The sequence below is a fragment of the Euprymna scolopes genome, chromosome 5, assembly GCF_053919585.1.
Source record: "Euprymna scolopes isolate OS-2025 chromosome 5, ASM5391958v1, whole genome shotgun sequence".
Lineage (NCBI taxonomy): Eukaryota > Metazoa > Mollusca > Cephalopoda > Sepiida > Sepiolidae > Euprymna > Euprymna scolopes.
The window spans coordinates 176449070-176470490 of NC_136486.1; the positions used below are offsets into that span (position 1 = coordinate 176449070).

Sequence of the window (21421 nt, forward strand, 5' to 3'; positions counted from 1 at the left end):
ACTTGTGAAAAAGCCCGCACTAAATGGACAAAACGTTGTCATCGAGTTTTTAGGTCTTTCCACTTCCGTTTTTATCCTTAAAATTATTTTGAAATATAGAATGTTAGATTTTATTAGTAAACTTAAAAACTAAGAATTTGAAATACTATTATAGTAAATTTTAAGACAAATTAAATCAATTCAATGAATATTTCTGTAATGTTGTTTTGAATTACAATAAAATTTTGGTCTGAAAAATTATTAACTTTTAGATTTTTTCTTTTCCCTAGTATAACTTTTCCAAAAATGGAAAAAAAACAAAAAAACTTCTGGTTAGCTGAAGTGCATTTGTACCTGAATTCTGAAATGTTAAGGCTAGAAAATTGCAATAGCAAAAATGTGATAACAACAAAGATGAGGATACCAGTCGAATTATAAATAATGCCTTTTGTTTTATTCTAGTGTTTTTACTCCTTCCACCCTGGTTGCTACTATTTTAGCTACTTTTACCAGCACTTGTTTTATTTGATTGGACATTTTTATTAAGGGTTTTTGTTGGTTAATTTTTTTGTTTGCTTTTCCATTTTTTTTTTAATGTTTTTGTTTTGTTTTGTTTTATTTCAATTTGTCTTGGCTGCAATTTTAGATGCTTTATTTTTTTTTAGATTTTTGTTTTTAGTTTTTTATTATACAATATTGGTTGTTGTGTTTATAAAAACATGTTTTCTTCTTCTTGGTTGGTTGTCTTTTTTTTCCTTTTTGCAACGAAAGAGGATTTGCTTATCCCCCCCCCTTTTTGTCATTTCAACAATAAAAAATGCAATAATAAAAAAAATGCAATAATAAAAAAAAATGTAATAATAAAATTATTTCCACTAATCTTGAGTTTTTGTGTGTTTCTAAGAAATAATGAAAACATGATTTATGTATTATATACAGGGTCATATTTTTTAATACTTTATTTTATTGACCTCCATACACACACACACACACACACATGTATATTTTACTTAAATATATTCTAGGAGGTTTGTTTTTTATCTTCTCGCTAAGAATAGAATTTGAAGCTTTGCTCCACTTCTCAAACTTTGAATAGTGGCATCAAAACAATGGCACCTTCTTTTCTGCAACTTGTTGGTTGGGCTTTTAATCCTATAATGTTCTGGTTTTTAGTTGCTGGAATTGGTGGTGATCGAGGGTCAGGGCCTTTTTTATCAAGGCCTGATGGCTGACCCTTGTTAACCTCTGCCATGACTATCATGTCACTTCTAGAGGAGAGAAGGTTTACACCATTGCTTACCTCTTTCCACCTAGTCTATAAACGGGTTGATGGGGGCCATTTTTATTTTTGGTGCCGGCCTGCTAGTATTTTGGTTTATTTTTATTCATTTTTTTTATTAGTTAGTTCCTCATTGTTCATGGCTTCTTATTTGGTATAAGAAGCTGTCCTCTATAAATAGAAAGGTGTCCCCATTCGCAACCTGAGAAACGTGCTGAATGGCTTAAGGAGACCATGTTTTTTAATGTTTGGTCAGGGTTTGATTACAATGAGAAGTATCCTCATTTCAGAGTCTGATAATCCCTGTACACAGAGACCTTAGACTAGACACTCAGGGATAGTATATAGTAAGCATTCAAGTTGTGTGTGTAGATATAATTTATAGTAACATTAATACTCCAAATTTTTTAATAGAGAAATATGTTTTAATGCAACATCCTAATTTTATGACAATTTTTGCTTCTAATAATAATAATGCTTAATTGTGTGCGTGTGTGCACGCTATTTGGTCGTCCACTAAGCTTGGGTTAAATTATTTGAACGAGAAAAAAAAAAGCAATTAAAAAATGATAAAATCTCAACGTTGTTCTGCTGGTAACACTTTCTCTTTTCCTTTCAAACTACGAGTTAAATAATATTGCTGCCTTTTCTTTATTATGACGAAGCCAATCTTTATTCTTTTCTTTATCTTTGTTCATAAACAAAGAGAGAGTGACAGAAGCGAGAATAATAGATGTTGTATAGAATATGGGTCGCAGTAGGAGAGGATGAAGATGATCACAAAATGAGAAAAGTTGTCTATTAATTGCACATTATAGTGACTTAGAACAGGTGAAATTTTTTTTTTTTTAAACAACTGAGGAATATTTAATATGTATTTATTTAAAAAAAAGAAAAAAGGCTAGTCAGAATCTGATATTGATTTTTCAGATGCATTGCTGCTTGGGTCTAACTTCGAAAATTTAACTAATTTAATTTGATGTATCTATATTATATTTCTCTTTGTCTGTCTGTCTGTCCATTTCACTTTTTTTACTGAAAATTACTGGACTGATCTGGCTGAAATTTTGTATAGATCTTTATGATAAGGTACAGCAAACTAAGTATTATGGTATCCGTTTAATGCACATCTAGGGATTAATAGGGATTAGTCATTACAATACATTTACTCAAGAAATTTTATATAAAGCACTCATCAGACGATAAGTAAAATAGAAAAAAACTACTTAGAATTTTGTTTTTTACATCATTTAAAACTTAATTTTTATCAAAAGTTGTTTTAATCAAGTTGTTTTAATCAAGTTGGTGCAAAAAAGAATTCTAAGCATAATTGAATCAAAATCTTCATGTTTTGGTTGCTATACTTACTGTTTTTATTTCCTTGTAATTATTTTGAATATGTGTGGTTCAAAAATATAAAGGCAGTAATTGCCTATGAGGGAAATAACTGCATTAAGAAGGACAAATTGGAGAGCACAGTGAGTCGATGGTTTGACAACCAAGAGAACACATTCAAGTTAATAGATCGTGTGGATTGCAGTGTCAGTGAAAAGGAGTGTTGCCAATTTGTAATCAGATTACAATATTGCTATCGCTATTTTGCTGGTTTGTTTTGTGTTTACACGATTGTGTAATTGATAGGAATTCTTACTCTTTCTAATTGTTTATTGACAATGGTGTGGGCATTTTTATGATCATCCGATTGGTCATTTTAGAGAACAGTCTACCCCAGTGGATTAAATAAACGTTTTGGTTTGCAATTCCTGGAAATGACACAAGACATGAAAAGGATGGGAGAGGGCGACGGGTGAAATACTGTGAAGAAGAATAATCCAAAGTTTGTAAATAATAAAAAAATCATTTTTTCACATATTTTCTTTTTAAATCCATTTCAATTGTCTTTTCACGTTCAATTATAAATATAAAAAAGTTCATATTTTGTGTTCCTTATGAAGCAATGTTTTTATTCACACCTTATACATTCCGTCATCTGCATACACATGTTGCATGGTGACAGGTCAGAGGATGAACGAGTGTTAGCCTGAAAACAAACTTTAATTTTTTTTTATAATTTTAGATACAAATGCACAAATTATTCCTAAATCTAGATCTAAATCTAGAAATTTTTTTGCAATCACAAAAAATTTATTTAAAGAATTTTCAGCTTGTGTGTGTGTGTGTGTATATATATATATATATATATATATATATATATTTTCTTTTCTTTTTCTAAATACAATATGTGAATGTACATGCTGTAGCCTGTCCTCATCAGCCACCAACCAAGGATGATAAGTTTCGGTGGCTAAGATGGTACTGCCATCCTTAGCATTCGCCACCGAACAAAGTGATTAAAAAAAATGATTTATTTTAATTTAATTTCTGCAATAGTATAAGGCTTTTACTAATAAGTAAATGATTTTAAGGATGCCTCAAAGAATTTATTTTTTTCATTTTTATTCAAAATTAGAATTCTTTGAAAATTAGTAAAATTGTGTACATTTGTTTGTACTAATTTTATAAATAATGTGTGTGTATATATATATATATATATATATATATATATATATATATATATATATATGTGTGTGTGTTTTAAAAATTCATACAAAATGTGTGTATGTTTATCTTTTCTCTATTTTTATTTGGTGACTGTAGGAATACAAAATGTCTTTTGAAAAGTTTTTTTTTTTTTTGAGGATACCAATTAAGTTTGGAGGGGAATAGTTGGTACACATACATACATATATATGTGTGTGTGTGTGTGTGTGTGTGTATATATATATACATGCATACACAGAGAGGGTCAGGGAGACATATAGGAAAAAAAAAAAGACCCCAAAAGGGTTAATAGATTTTGTTTTATAGAGGTCACAAAATGTAGCCCGGACTTGTAGAGTGAGAGAGAGGGGAGGAGGACTTGCTCTGTGTGTGTGTGTGTGTGTGTATATAGTTTCTGCAAGAGTTAGGAATAAAAACGTTTCATATTTTTATTTCTATGCAAGTTCTTATTTTTGGAAGGATTCTAAGTTTCTTTAAACCTCTTATTCTAAACATTTTTTTTTAAATTCAAAATCCCAATTCTATACCGAAATGATATAAATGCAGCATGAAAACAAAATTGTACCAATCCAACAAGATTATGACTTGTTTTGTATTATCATATTAATAAAATACATGACATTATCACCGTATTATGTCTATCCTTATGAATTCAGTGATAAATGCATAATTAATGATAAAATACATTAACAATGAATCAATAATGTGTATTACATTATGAATATCTTGGGAAGATGAAAGAATAAATTAATGTATATTACATTATTAATTTATCAAAACATAAAATAATTTGTAATATAATTTTTTCACGCGTTCATACATAAAAACAATAGTATAATGTTTGACATGACTATTTTCTGTCCATCGGATATTTTTAAAAATAAATTTTTTGATAGATTTCTTTCTTATATGTTGTTGTCGATATTTGCTATAAGATTTCATTTCTTTTTCCCAACTGTAGCAAGAAATTCACCATGATTCATTTGTGTTGTTTTATCTGCATTTTTATTAATGTTTTTTTTGTTTGTTTTTTTTATAATCATTTTCCTCTCACATAAAAAAATATTGTCAATAAAATTCTTATTAAATCTAATTTTTTTTTGTTTTTTTTTCTGCATTTTATTGTTTTTTTTTTTGTTTTTTTTTTCAAATATTTTTAATTTCAAAATAAAGTGTTAAAGATTTTTAAGGACCTGAAATACAAAAAAATTCTTGGGTAAAAACTAAATTTATCGAATAAAATTGTGTTTGGGATTATTTTTGGAAATATAAATTTATCTAATGAAATTGTGTTTGGATTATTTTTGGAAATAGAAATAAGGACCCTGGAAGCTGAAACTCAAAGGAGACACATTCCAATTGACACAGGTTGACTGCAAATATACGTGTCATTTGAGTTTTATTTGTTGATTTTTAATATAAAGGGAAGATTTAGTTAAACAAACATGGAGAAAATATATAGTTTTGATTCCCTGACAAAGGAGGGATTGGACCTAGTAATTTACTCGCATTCATCCGCTTATTCACACTTTTCTCAATAACGTCTTGGAATTTTTAACAAATCTTGCACAAACATTAGTCATAGTGGAAGTAAATTTTTGCCAGAACAGATTTTCCAGGATAACTTTGGTTGTGCCGCCCCCCCCCCTTTTGGAGACATTACAGGGATAAAATTGTCCCCCAAATCATTCATCTATTCGCACTTTTCTCAATAACCATGCCTTAGATTTTAAAAAATTTCGCACAAACATTAGTCATGGTGAAAGTAAATATTTCATTTGTGGAGGGGGGACCGCGCATGCTCGACTTGTTTTCTCTTGGGTTCGTTTTCTTCTTGGGGGAGGGGTGTCTTTTTTTAACAAAACATTTTAATAAACAATTATAGAAATCACGATTTTTTTTTTTTTTTTTTTAATGAGAATTTTTTATGCTCCCCTTTGTCTTTGATGAGTGAAGGAGCAATCTTTCTAGGCAATTCTTTTGCATCAAATATTAAACCTTTAGTTTGATTTACAACACTTTTCATAAACAAATAAAACATTGCAGAAATCGGTTTAGCAATGTTTTTCATTTTTTTTTTTTTTTGTAAGCAAAACTATAAACAGACGAAATAAAATTTAACAAATATATAAATTTATTTACAAACCTTTTATAACTTTTATTTAAAAAATATATTTATTTACTTACCTAAAAGGTATTTTCGGAATATCTTTCATGCCACAGAAATTCCTTTACATAGGAATCTAAGTGAGATCTTCTACAATTGAACATTGATTTAATAAACCGTTCATGGTGATTCCAATAGATTTTTATTGTCTGCCTATGAATTTAACTTGTAGGATTCACAAACATGCAGCGTATAACGGGAAAATCTCAAATCATTCGCTATAGGATTTTCCACTCATCATATATATCATAAGATTTAAGTTTAATATTTTTAAAAATTATTAAAAAATACTTTTTGTTGCTAAAATTAATGTTTTTAAAAATATTTAAATATAAACTGAGATACTTTAAGTTTTTGTATCAATTCAGAGTGCTATTTTCTTGAGAGGCCAAAAGTTTTTGTTTAAAAAAAAAATTTTAAATGTAATATTTTATAAATTTAGATTAAATATAAATCGCATAAGCATAGAGAATGAACACATTTAAAAAAGATAGTTTAACAAGATAGACACACCACGTCTGTGTTTGTTTACTAAGTTTTGTAAAAGAAAAAAAGAAAAACTCAGCCTACATTAAAAAAATAAATATTCAATATTTTTTTCTTAAATGTCTAAAAGAAAAAAAAAAAAACGAAATTGAATGATCGTAGAAAACAAACTCTTTTTTAAAACAAGAAATTACTCGATAGACACCATCTCTGCGTTCGATTATTGAAGTGTCATGAGTAAGTTGTTGGAATCTTATAAATAGAGAAGTGATCGATCACCTCAGCAGAAATAACCTACTCAGTGACTTGCAATGTGGTTTCCGTTCTGCTAGATCTACAGCTAATGTGCTGTTATATCACTCAGGATTAATGAATCTCTTGACAAGGGCTTTGTTTCTAGAGCAATAGCTCTTGACATATCCAAGGTTTTTGATATGGTATGACAAAAAGGTCTACTTCAGAAGATTTCCAGAATATGGAATAGCAAGAAATGTCTTCTCAATTATTAAATCTTTTCTTTCTGATAGGCCTATAAGAGTAGTCGTCAATAGGCAGAAATCAGAAGCTAATAGTATTAACGCTGGCATCCTTCATGGCTCCATCCTGAGCCCAATTCTTTTCTTGATCTTCATCAGTGATCTCCAAAATCACATTCTTAGATCATTCGATACAACTATTTATGATAACATTTCAAAGACTAGCAATGAGCCAGATCTTTCTGTTTCTCTCTCTTCTGACCATGAGCACGTAGTGCAATGAGGAAAAAAGTTTTTTTTTTTAATGCATCGAAAACCAAGCTTCTCTCCTTTCCTCATAAACACTCTGACCCTAATCATCCTCCAGTTGAAATGAATGGCTCTCGTTTTGAGGAAGCACTACGTGAAACACTGTTCCACTTGCCTGCTTCCTAGCTGATTATAACATGGTAGCCTTCAAGTCCAATGTACACAAGTTCTTGTTGAGCCATCCCCTTTTAAATAATCAAATTCTACCCAATTTACACTATTAACGATTACTACACTACCACCTTACATTTATAAGCCCTTATCCTCGAGTGGCCTTCAGGCTGTGATAAGTGATGACTCCCTTGTAAAAAAAAGAAGTTTTGTTTAAAAAAAGGAAAGCCCCCTCTTCCCTGAAAAATGCACCTTACATAAAAAATATCCCCCCCCCCACTTTTCTTTAAATCTTTCCTTAATATTTAAAATCAATGAATAAAACAAACAAATCAGATTTTGTATGTTTGTTTACAAATGACCCGTGGCAATCAACTGGTGTTGATTGAAATGTATCCCCTTCAAGTCTCTTGGCTTCCGGGGTCCTTATTAAATATTTCATCCCAGAAAATAATATCTGCTATGAAGATATATATATATATATATATATATATATATATATATATATATATATATATATATATATATATATATCTGCTATGAAGATATATATATATATATATATATATATATATATATATATATATATATATATACAGACATTCAAGACAAAATAGGTAAAGATATATTTATTTTTTAGTTCCATAATGAAAAACATTGTATAAACAAAGGTTATAGAAGTTGTTTATATCATGGCATTTCAAAGCCTAATGCTTCTCGTCAAAAGAGGAGAAAGTAGGTTACAAATAAAGATATTTGCACCATCTAGCATATGATACATTAACTTGGAAAATAAAAAAGAATAAAAATAAATAATAATAAAGGATAAATAGTACTTTAAAAATAATATGATGGGGAAATAATAGGCCTGATATATAACTGGGTGTGATGGAAGATCATGGGGAGCAGTGAGGGAGATAATATGCAAAAAAATAATATATGGAAATCTGATGAAAAGCATTACGCTTCGAAATGCCATAGTCTAAACAGCTTCTATAACCTTTGTTTTCCTTATTGAACTGACAAATAAATATATCTTTATTTATTTTGGTTTTGTCTTAATTAAATTTATAATTGTCATACTCCACTCTCAAGTGTTGAACTTCATATACCTTAAGAGATCCCCATATCAAAGATTTATCCAAATTTTAAAGTCTCACATGATATAAGGTGCCTCCAATAAGTTTTCAGACTTTTCCATACAAGCATTAAAAATTGTCGTCGATTCTTGAAAATTCAATGTGCTATTGCTACACATCTTATAAGACAACCGACCAAGTTTCATGATTTCACATTCAAATGAACAGCTACAGCAGAAATTGGAATACACCCTACTAAAGCTTGATTGTCACAACTAGTGAATTTCAAAAAATGCAATCTGGACGTGAGGAGGACACTTGAGAAGAATGATATGTAATAAACTTTTGTTTTTAAACTTGGAAAAAATGCCACGGAAACATATGGAATGCTTCAGACTGCTTTTGGACCATCTTGCATGAATCGAGCATCAGTTTTCCAGTGGTATAAGAGATTCAAGGAAGGCAGGGAGTCTGTGAAGGATGATGAGAGGTGTGGGAGGAGTAAGGAAGTCAGAACACCAGAGTTGGTTGGCCAAATAAAGAATTTCATGGATAAGGACCGTTGTGTGTATCTATAGAGACAATAAGTGCACAGTTTGATGTCAGTGTGGGAACTGTAAACATAATTATTTGTGAGGAACTAAAGATGCGGAAGATTTGCACAAGGTTTGTCCCAAAGGTGCTCCATCCTTGTCATAGACTATTTGACCAAGAAGGGCATCAAGACAGTCTGAAAACTTAAGGCACCTTATACCGGTGAAGCAATAAAATAGTTGTATGTAGTAAGAATAACATTTAAAAAAAAATATTTCAAAGCATTAACTGAACAAGAGCTTTATACATTTACTGTATAAGCTTGTATATATAAACCTTGCTCTTCTCTTGTGATGAGAAGATTTAAGCTTCAAAATACCATGGTCTAAAGAGTTTCCATTATATTTCACATGTTTGCCTTATTGATTTGATGATCAAATACATTTTATTTAACTTTGAACTGTCATTTCTTTATATGTGTGTGTGTGTGTGTGTGTGTGTGTAAATGAACTCAAATTATATTTACTTGCACATTTATATATCTGACGTATTTGACAATGGATCTATTCTTGTGATATTTACTTTTTTTTTTTTGTAGAAATAAAACTTTTGTGGACATTATTGTTGCTTGTTTTCTCGTTACTTATAAAACTTCTGTTCTAAAAAAATTCAATGTTTTGAACAAATTTTATATTTCATTCTATGACTTTAGATAAACATTGCCCTGAAACAGACGTAAACACCTATAATACTCTGATTTGGAACATGATTTGAAAATACATGTCTATATAAATGTACAGAATGTTTTTGCTATCTTTCAATGAATGACCTTTCTCTCTTATCTATCCACCATAGCCACCCTGATGACGAGAGGTGAGTAAATGTCATGTCTTCAATCACGGGATTTAAAAAAAAAACATACTTTTCGGATGACTGAAATCTTCAACAATCAGCAGCAAACATTTTTGTTACACGCCAAAATATTAATAATCTAATTTATAAAATGTACTATGCTTAGCTAATTTATTTTGAATTCCAATTAAGGAATAATATATATATATATACTATGCTTGTCTGTCTTCATTTTTTTACAAAGTACATCCCCAAGACTCGTAGAACGGCACAGGGCAGATCAAATGATTGCATTTTTTGTGGACCATTCTTTTATGGGTTTTTTGCTGCTAAGGGTTAAAATTGAAAAAAATTGGAACTGGGCAAGTTTAAGTCGACTTAATGTGCTTTTCTACGTATGCACAAATATACATTTATATGTTAAAGTTGGTTTGTTTATTCTTTTATGGGGTTTTAGCTGGCAAAAAATAGCTGTTAAGGATCAAAATTGAAAAAAAATTGGAACTTTGCAGGTGTAAGTCGACTTAACATGCTTCTCTGTGCATATACGTTATAACTATATAACTATTTCTTATACATCTGACAATAGCTCAAATAGTAATGACTAAGTCTGGAATACTAAATATTTTGGTTTCTATTCTAGTTGATGGCACCAAGTCATATTTGTTTTTGTTTTTTTTTGTTTGTTTTTTTTTAACTTTTGAAATTACTACTATATATTGGGTACAATATAATAATCAATTAAGAATTGGCGTTAAATACAAAATCTGCATAAGTTAAAATATATTTAAGTGTATTTTACAACCGGGCAACGCCAGGCATCCTGCTAGTATTGATATAGTAACAATAAAAATTTATTTATTGAAAAAATGATTCAGCAATTTAGTTTGTATTCTAATGAAACAGTAATTTATTTTTTTTTACTAAGGGGTGAGAGTAGGGGGTCAACCTTATCAAGGCTTGAAGGCCACTCAAGGATAAAGGTTAATGAGTGTAAGTTGGCTGTAAGACAACAGTGATTATTTATAATGAAGGAACTTGGGTAAGATTTGATTATGTAAGAGGACAATTCAACAGGAACTTGTTCACTTTAGACTTGAAAAGGACCTTGTTATAGTCAGTTGGGAAGCAACCCTGCAGTATTGTGTTCCACAGATGGATACCTCTAGGAAAGAAATTTTGGTCTGGAATTTATATTTAATTTTAGGCACAGATAAAAAGAGAAATTGTAGTTGTTGTAGCTAGATGAGTGCCTGCTATAGATGTTTTATGGGGGGGGGGCATGCATAGATGTTTTACGCCGGGGGGGGGGCATGCATAGATGTTTTACGCGGGGGGGGGGTATGCATAGATACAAACTCAGTTAAATACCTGCCATGAAAATAACAGTTTCTTATGTGTGAAAGAGGACTTTGCCCACTAGATTTCAAAGCCGGCTTTTAACTAGGCAGGAAAGTGTACTCTTAGCAGCTCCATCCCAGACGTGGCAGGAGTATTTCATGTTAAGGCGTATTTTACTCTTGTAGAAGATTGCGTCAGGAGTGTGATTGTTTAACTTAATGCAAATCAAGTATTGATTTTACGTGTTGATGATTTTATTTTCATATTTTGTTGTTGATTTTTATTGTTGATAATTTCTGCTCAAAACAAAAGTAAGTTTTTTTTGTTTTGTTTTGTTTCTGCATGTTACTGGAGTCGTTTAAAGTTGATGCTTCTATGGTTAAATATCATATGACAAATATCTGCACACTCTTCCTCCAGGTTAAAAATTTTTTTTTACTATAATGGAGATTCTGTGTGTGTATTATTATAAAAAAATTGTAATATTATTTAAAAGACACATCGGGTTAAATAAGATCAGGGGTAGCATGCTCGTTCTGCCAACCATGGCTGGGTAGAAGTCCTAAGTAATTTACAATTGTAATTTGAGCGTCACTTGCACTGAGGATTGAACCGTCAACCTTCAAGTACTTTATCCACTACGTCATGGATCTTTGTGGACAAGGGTTGATTTTCATTTGAACTTTAGTCCAAAGAATTCAAATAATCTGAAAGGATGTAGTAATTTAATATGAATTCATGTGTGTTACATATTGTATGATGGGTGTTGGAATTGGACTTAATTAGGATATAAAGATTATAATTGTGGTAGACATCAGGTGAGTTGTGTGCAGAGTTTATGCAGATTAATAGTTAAATAGGATGCATTACTGTTGGTACAGCCTTGTAAATGTCTATGTAAAGTGAACTGTGAGTATCCCCATTTTTCCCACTATTTTCTACACACATACACATCAAGTGGAGGAAAGAAAAAGGGGGGGGGGTCACATGGAGTTTTTTTAAGTAATGACATAAAAAATACTGCACATCGACAACAATTAAAACCATGAACAGAAGTAAAAGGAATCTCTCTTCCCTGCTGTTGTCAAAAGAGAAACACCACCGTCAATGATTTTCTTTGTGCTTCATGCTGTTATGCAGCATTCATTGCAGGTGTCTAGTCACAAAGAAACGTCTGACACAAGGCAAAATAACAGTAGCGATTATGATGTGATAATAAGGTATGTTCTAAACTCAACTGTAATCAAGGAAACTAACTTTTCTGTCTCAGGTGGAGTTACCTCCTCTTTTTACCTCTGTTATGTGAATTCTCACGTGGAGATGCGAGAACAGGACGAGACATACATGAACAAAAAGATGAATAAATATTACTTCAAATGGAGATGAATATAAATCACTTCAATTGTCAATGTTATTAGGAAAAGTGATTGTAACTTCATTCATGTTTAGATGAGAGCCGTTCATTATGAGCTGAATAATATTTTAATTTAGCGCTTTGTTTTTTCCACAAGTTTTCTAAGTTGTATGTGAAACTTGCAAGCGCGTTTTTTTCAAATGATTTTTTTTTGCCATGGAAGCTTAAACTTTTGCCAGTTTTCTCCAGTTTTTATACACCTCTCACATTTTATTTATCTTTTTTGTTGTTTTTCTTTCTTTTTATTTATTCTTTTCCTTCAATTTGAGATCCAGGGATTTAATTTGGATTATAATTTGAAGAAAGTCTTTTTTATAATTTTTATTCATAATTTTTATTTTTTTGTGGAAATTTGTCACATAAGCAACAATATATATTGAGAGGCACAAAATCAAATGATGACATATATATATATATATATATATATATATATATATATATATTGGAATTTGGCATATAGCACTATAGCTGTATATACATATAAATGGATTATCATAAATTGAACTTATTAATAAAAAAAATTAAAATAAAATGGTGAGGTACATTCAGGCCTGAACAATGGATTATTCAATCTGTAGTCGAATGCTCTATCACTAAGCTATCTCCAGATGACAATAATTATATTTTTTTAAGAAGAAATGATTTGCTGAGATTTTATTATCTTCCTTGGCCAGTGTAACGTAAAATATTCCCCTGTAAATTTTTTTTTTTTATCTATAAGAAAAAAGACTATTTTTAGGATCAGATTTTTTAGATTTTTAGTTTTTTTTTTATCGGATGAATTTCGATACAAAATCTAAGAATACTACAAGATGTATAAATTTGTGGGAAATTTGCAAAAAATAGGTTCAACCGTTTTGGAAATGTCACAAACACACACACACACAAACACAAAGTGACTTTTATATAATAGAGATAAAGATATGTCATGCTAGGAAATTTTTGTCATCCATATTATCATGTGACAAAGAAATTTCTTAAAATAATGAAGAAATCAATTTATCGAAACTGAAAGGTTGTTAAATCTAAAAAGAGTTCCTGGATCGAATTTTCACTTAAGCTATATAATTTTTCAACCATTTTGTGTTCTCGTTTTTGTGTTTATGTAGGTGATAGTCCTAGTTTGCTGTTGTATGGCACGTACATCATTCATTCAACTATAACTCAATCCCAGTGTCTCATATGCACAATTAATGTCACATAAGAACATGAAAAATATCACAATCAACTGGCATAGCAAAAAAGTCTAACCTCCAACACAAAAATAATACACAAAAACAAATGAACAACACAATAAAAATCCTTGAAGTATTGTGCCATTTTTTAATTAAAATTCACTAATTAGAAAAAAAAAAAATTAAAAAATGACCTGAATATTAATTTACTTGTCTAACGTCCAGTGTCACAAAGAAAAAACATTATTGTAAACATTAATTAATGAAAAACGAATTACCCCCCCCCCTTATAGTTGCTCTTTATCAGTTAAAAATCATTAAAACCATTTCCTCTCCAAAAATTTTCAAAACAAAAACATGGCTGTCTGTTTATGGTTTCAAATTGCCTATTTTATTTTATAATTTTATTTTATAATTTTATTTTATAATTAAAAAAAAAAGTCATGTTGAGAGGAGACTGTAAGTTTTTTTTTGTTTCTTTTTAAAATTAAAAAATGTGCAAGTGAATTGACGTCTGTCCTTTTTATAATTTATCTAAAAAGTATTCAGAAAAAAAATGTATTGTGTGTTGTAATTTTCATTGAAAAAAATCTAAATTTTTAAAATCAATTCTTTTAAACTTTAAAAGGTTAAAAAAAGAATGTTATCCTTATCTAGTTGTTGTTTCATAATGTTTCAACCAGTCAATCCTCTGGCCTTCGTAAGGTGGTAAACCATGACAAGATAAGAATGCTGAGTCTCTTAACTGCATTCTCAGTAATTACTGCCTTCCATAGTTGTTGTTGTCTCACCACGTTTTAGCCAACTAATCTTCTGGCCTGCTTTGGGTAGGATTGAAACTGCTATCTTCAGACCAAAAAATCCAACCTTAATCGCCCTTCAAGGCCCGTGGCACAGTAGGTAGAGACGTTGAATCTCTACGGTTTCACGTGAGAATTGTCTGAAGATAGTGGTTTCAATCCTACACAAAGCCGGCCAGAGGATTAGTTGGCCAAAACGTGGTGAGACGACAACTATGGAAGGCAGTAATACTGAAGATACAGTTAAGAGACTCAGCATTCCTATCCCGTCGTGGTTTACCATCTTACGAAGATCAGAGGAATAGTTGGTCGAAACGTTGTGAAACAACTAGAAGATCAGGATAATAGTTCGCAAATAAATAAATAAATGTAAAAATAAATAAATAAATAAATGTATAAATAAATAAATGTATAAATAAATAAATGTATAAATAAATGTAAAAATAAATAAATAAATGTATAAATAAATAAATAAATGTAAAAATAAATAAATGTATAAATAAATAAATGTATAAATAAATGTAAAAATAAATAAATGTATAAATAAATAAATGTATAAATAAATGAATAAATGTAAACATTGCTCATTTAAAAAGGATTGCAAAAATAAAAATAATTTGCTAAAAAAATTATTTTAAATTCATTGTTATTTATTTTATTTTATTTGTTATTCATTTTATTTATAATGTGTTTGAAAAAGTTTCAACTTCCATGGAATTTCCACAGGTTCTGCAAGTTTAAATAAACATAAACTAAAATAAAAAAAATCACACGAATTTCCTGCTAAGCCAAGAGATTAAAGCAATAAATAAAATATAAAAAAAAAAACATTCTGATGACGATCACTCATACTATAACACATTCTTTCCATTTTATCAACAACTTCAGCAGCATGCTTCCGTTCCATTTTTTATATTTGATTTGACTCTGTTTAATAAATGCTTACTTTTTGACAAAATTTCATAAATTGAACAAAATGTTGAACCAACAAAAGCATGATTCTGTGTTAATTTTTTTTTTTTTTGTATTTTAGTTCTTTGCTTATTATCTTATTCCTGTCTATCTCCCCCCCCCCCCCGCACACACACATTACAAAAACAAAGTTTAGGAAGTTTATAGTTAAGGAAAAATATAAATTAACAAGCGTAAAAGTATTGAATACATTGTTTTATATTTGGTTGCATAACCTTTGTTGCGTTCAACAACTTCCAGTTGCTTTCTATAGTTGCACACGTTTTTTTGCAAACATTTGCAGGTATTTTGCACCATTCTTCTTTGCAGAACTCTTCTAGTTGTTCAATATTTTGTGGATTCCTCTTGTGAACATTGATCTTTAATATTGTTCACAAATTTTCAATTGGGTTGAGGTCTGGAGACTGACTGGGTCAAATATGAACGCCAATTTCATTATTTTTAAGCCATTCTTTGGTTAGTTTGGCAATATGTTTGGGATCATTGTCATCATAAAACACGAAATTGTTATTATGTTTAAACAAATCAGCAGATTTCCGGAGGTTTCTTGCCAGAATATCCCTGTATAAATGCCCATTCATTCTACCATTGATGATTTCTAATTCACCTGTACCGTTGGATAAAAAACACCTCCATACCATAATTGAACCACTGCCATACTTCACTGAAGGAATGGTTTTCTTTTTGTGGTAGGCGGTGCCATTTTTCCACTATAGCTGTGTTGCTGTCTTTCTTCTACAGATTTTGATTTTCATTCCATCTGACCAGATTACCTTGTTCCCAAATTCTTGTGGTTTCTCTCCATATGTTTTAACATAATTCAAATGTAATCTGACATGTTCACACTTCAACTATGGAACTGTTCTTGGAGATCTTGAAACAAAACTTATATTTTTTTTTTTTTTTTTTTTTTATTACATTTTCACCCCAAACAAGGCAAATTGCCACTTTGGTGTAGGGGGCTACTATCAGGGGAAACAACTACTGGGGTACTATGTAGGAATTTGGGCAGCAAGGTGTCGGTTCACGTTACACTTGAACTTCTGCACGTCAGTACTGTTGGGGAAGCAGGGACCTGGAATGGAATTCCAGAGTCTTGCGGTTCTGGGGAAGAAACTATTTGAGTAAAAAGATCTTTTACATCTAGGGATCTCTACAGTGTGGGGGTGGGATCTAGTAGCCTGTCGGGTTTGTCGAGGGTGCTCGCGTCGTGGAGGCACAAGTGATTGCAGTTCGTCAGAGCATTCACCACTAAAATACTTGTAGAAAAGGCAGAGGGATGCAACATTTCGTCGATGGGACAGAGGCTGAAGCTTAGATGCCAGTTCAGGGCCTATCAGGTTTGCGACTCTCTTTTGAACCTTGTCAAGGAGCGAGAGACTAGTAGCAGATGCACCAGCCCAGATGTGGCAGCAATACTCCATACATGGGCGAATGGTGGCCTTATAGAGGTACAGGATACTTTCGGGTGTTAGTAGTTTTCTAGCACGGTAGAGAGAGCCTACCTTTCTTGCAGCGGCCCTGGCAATGCCTTCAATGTAATTGTTCCAACTCATGTTTCCTGTGAACGTTAGGCCAAGGAGTTTGAAAGATGAACTCTCAGATAAAGAGTCGTTGGCCATTGCTATGGGTGGTAGAGAGGGTTTTTTGTAATTATTGAATGAAACTAGTTTAGTCTTGGCAGCATTGAACGCGACCAACCACTTTTGTCCCCATTCCACTACAGATTGGAGGTCTTCCTCTAGTGTTTCTGCCATTTCTTTAGAAATGTGTTCATTCGTCTTCCTGTCGTGTCTGCCATAGAATGTAGTGTCATCAGCATATATACCCATCTCAGAGGCAATGTTGTCGGGGAGGTCATTTATGAATATCAGGAACAATAGAGGTCCAAGGATAGAACCCTGGGGCACTCCCGCATTTATATCATATTGTTTAGATGTGCGACCGTCGAGGACTACCTGAATTTTTCTCTTATCTAAGAAGGATTTAATTATGTTAAGTATTCTACCAGTGATACCGTATGATTGTATCCTTGCTCACATCAATCCCAGCTTCTCTGAGGTTGGTTTGAATTTCACCATGCGTAACAAAAGGGGTTCTTTGTACCTTTCTGTTTATCCACCTTGATTGGTCAGTGATAATTTGCTTGCATTATTGCAACATGCAAAACAAGTCATCTAAAAATATTTTAGAAAAAGGATTTTTTTAAAAATGTATCCAATACTTTTGTGTTAATTCATATTTTTCCTTAAATAGAAACTTTCTAAACTTTGATTTTATAATTACTACCTCAAATATAAGTTATAATAATAATAATAGGAATATACAGCAGAACCCTGGGATACGGTGGCTCTAGAATACATTTTTATTTTATTTTTTTTTCAGCTTACCATATGTAATACAATGTTTTTACGGCCCCTGATTACGGTATTTGCCTCACCTTACGGTGTTATTTATAATGTTATTTGATTATATACATGTGTATTATATACTGTACTGTATTTTGTTACTAATTTTTAATGCCGTATCCCGGGGTTCTACTGTAGTGACCAAATTTTAGATAAAATCTTGAACCCTAATTAGATTTATGAAAAGAAATGTAATGTACCCAATAACTACTTCATTTACGCACATAAAATTAATATACGAAAGTATAGATTTATGCGTAAACTTTAAGTATTTACTTCAAAAGTGCTCAATACGTAGGTAGAGCTAGTTAGTAATTTATAAATTATATATGGCGATTAAGCTACACTGAATGTTCAGAGTTTCATCCACTCTAGGATTCCTCGGGCTTATGCGCGAATTCTGAGGTTGTTTATCCTTTTTATATGGTACTCTTCTATTGAGGATTTATTTAGCCAATCAGCTTTCTAGTATCCACCGCGCCCCTTTTCCTATCAGCCAATGGGCATGCATTTTATCGGATAAAGGATCTGTTTTAAAACTAGGTTAGTGGGTTTTTTTGTTTTTTTTTAATTGTTAGTTTATATATAAATATATATGTGTACATACATATATGCACATATATATACATACATATATGTGTATATATATATATATATACCCTTACATCATCAACGCTCTGATCCCCATCTGGCATCAATTGTGATGGATGGCTCTCGTCTGGGTGAGGCCTCGTGTTTTGACAAGCTTCTGGGTTTGACCTTTACTCCTGATTTGAAATGGAACACGTACATCAAGTCTGTTGCCAAGTTCGCTGAAAAGATGGTGGGATCCTTCTACCGCTCCAGAAGATATCTCACTACTGATGCAATTCTCTATCTTATAAAAGCCAAGTACGTCCAAGGATGGAATACTGCTGCCATATCTAGGCAGGAGCTGCTAAAAGCAGCCTATCCTGCCTTGACAGAGTACAAAATAGACTTCGTGGCTTAGTGGGGGATGCCCTTTTCTCTACCCTGCAACCTCTCTCCCACAGAAGAGACGTTGCGAGCATATCCTTGTTTTATCGTTATTTCCATGGCAGGTGCTCGTCTGAACTCCAATCTCTGCCCCCCCCCCCTCGCCAATCTTTCACGAAAAACACCCGTCTAGCTGAATCCACTGTGAATAATTTCCCCCACTCTATATCTGTGCCTAAATCAAAACGCGGATTCCATGAACAAAGCTTCTTTCTTAGAACTGCACGCCTGTGGAACTCTGTTCCGTCTGCCTGCTTCCCACGGGACTACAACTTGGATGTCTTCAAGTCCAATGTTAACAAATTCTTAATGAACCGCCCCCTTATGTAAACACTTCAAATCTCCACACTAACGTAATGTACTTGCAATAACCCTTATCCCTGAGTGGCTTCCGGGCCTTGATAAGTAGTGATCACTGTGTAAAAAAAAAAAAAAAAGCCTGAGGAATCCTAGAGTGGATGAAACGCCGAATATTCAGTGTAGCTTAATCGCCATATATATTTTATAAATTACTATATATATATATATATATATATATGTATTACTATTCTTCATATTTAAAAAAAACATTATGTGGTAACTCGTTCTTTGATATTTTTTTTTAAGAAAGAAAATTAAGTAGCAGTTTAATTTGAAAGCTAAAAATAATTTAAAATATTTAATTTAAAATTCTTGAATAAATGACAGTTTAATATTTGATCTCATCTTCTTTGTATTTATTTCTGTCATCTAATATATAATATTATCTTGTCGAATTTTTAGAGTTGTCTCATCAATAGTAATTAATCTGATGAATCAATATTTGATTCTGACTAGCCAATTTTTCTTTTTTTTTTTTTAACTTTTAGAGCATAATTTTTTTAATACATAAAAATATTTTTATTCAGTTTATTTCAAGTAAATATTTTTGTTTGGAATATTTTTTATGATGTTACCCACCTTCACATCGTCAGCTGTTTATATTTTTCTTGAAAAACTAATTTGTTATTTTTTACCTTTCACAACTTTAGAATTTGAAGTTAAAAATTGAAAAAAAATTATTAAAAACTATTTAAATTGATTGCATACCATAACAGTAACTGACATGATTTTAATTAAAAAAAATATTTAGAATATGCGAGAAACATCTACCTATCGCATGCCTTTCTAGCTAGGGATTTCCCCTTCCTTCTCTTCAAAAAACGCTCCATTGCCAAAGTGTGCTTATTCATAAAGTCTGAAGAAATGCTGGTTTTGAAAATTTTCCAACGACATAATGCTTAAAATTGTTGAACTGGACATGGAAACAATTGTAACGTAAATTGAAATACACTTTTTGTTGCAACCAACACCTTGTTTTGAAGTCTTGTTTTTGCTTACACAGTATATTAATGCTCAATTATAAAATTTGATAATTTTGTAACTTACTCTTAAAGCCAATCATTTTTGGCTTAAAACTCATTGGTATATGAAAATTTACTGAATTTCACGAACTCAGTATAATTACATATAAGTCTATATATATATATATATATATATATATCCATCCTTACTTTGTCAGGCATTAGTGTTGGGGCGATTAATTGGAACTTCAAAAAACAAAAAATCGAAACTTCTGGTGGTATCAGAATCTGAAAAATATTTACCTATTTTCCAATGCCAAAAACGATTCCTTTAATTATCTTTTCTTTTCAAATTTGATTTTATTTAAAACAAAATCTTCCACTGCTGGTAGGAATAATTAAATGATATTTATTGATTTATTGATTTTAAACGACCAATAAAACTAAAATCAATAGATCATCCCTCAGAAATGTTTTTTTTTTTTTTTTACGTTTGAGAATATACCTGCACATTTAATGTATGTTTTTACTGTAATCAGAGAAAAAATAACAGTTTTACAGTTAAAATATTTCGTGATTTATAAAGAATCGGAATTGGTAATTGTATCGGAATCGGGGGGGGGGGACTATTGGAATCGTCCCATCACTAATATGTATGCATTCTCATGATTTATGCTTTTGCTTTCCCTTTTCAGTCCGGCTGCTTCTTTAGTTGAACCATTCGACATTGGTCAGGCTTTATCTTTACTACCAATAATAACAGCAGCAGCAGCGGCTGCGGTTTCAGTAGCAGCAGCAGCATGCCTTCTTCAGTGTGCATTGTGTGGCAGTGACAGCTTGTACACAGACTTGTTGACACTTTATTATTCAACACTCGACTGGTCGGATAGCAAAGATCTCTCTCTTTCTACTTGCAAAACAAAACATCCACTACTGCCACTGCTACTGTCTACCTGCAAACTCTTTCCCCTTCACCAAACTGCTGCTGGACTGGGGACATAAACAATATTATATATATGAAGAAAAAATATGTATGTGTATAAATTTCACTCAGTGAAAAATTTATACATTTTTTTTTATTAGACCTGAATTTTTCATTGATTAATTTTTGAAAAAAAAAGAAGACAGAAAAAACATT

At 31.3% G+C, this 21421-nt stretch overlaps 1 protein-coding gene across 5 annotated transcripts in view; it reads left to right on the top strand.

Moving 5' to 3' along the window:
- Positions 1–21421, top strand: part of LOC145277048 (uncharacterized) — a 337642-nt gene that overhangs the window by 316188 nt on the left and 33 nt on the right. For all 5 annotated transcript variants that reach the window (XM_080128695.1, XM_080128698.1, XM_080128696.1 and 2 more), the window contains 2 exons: positions 9838–9855; positions 20979–21421. The exon at positions 20979–21421 is cut by the window's right edge and continues 33 nt beyond it. In XM_080128695.1, the coding sequence (XP_079984821.1) occupies positions 9838–9846 (9 nt within the window). In that variant the 3' untranslated portion in view covers positions 9847–9855; positions 20979–21421. The remainder of the gene's footprint in view (positions 1–9837; positions 9856–20978) is intronic.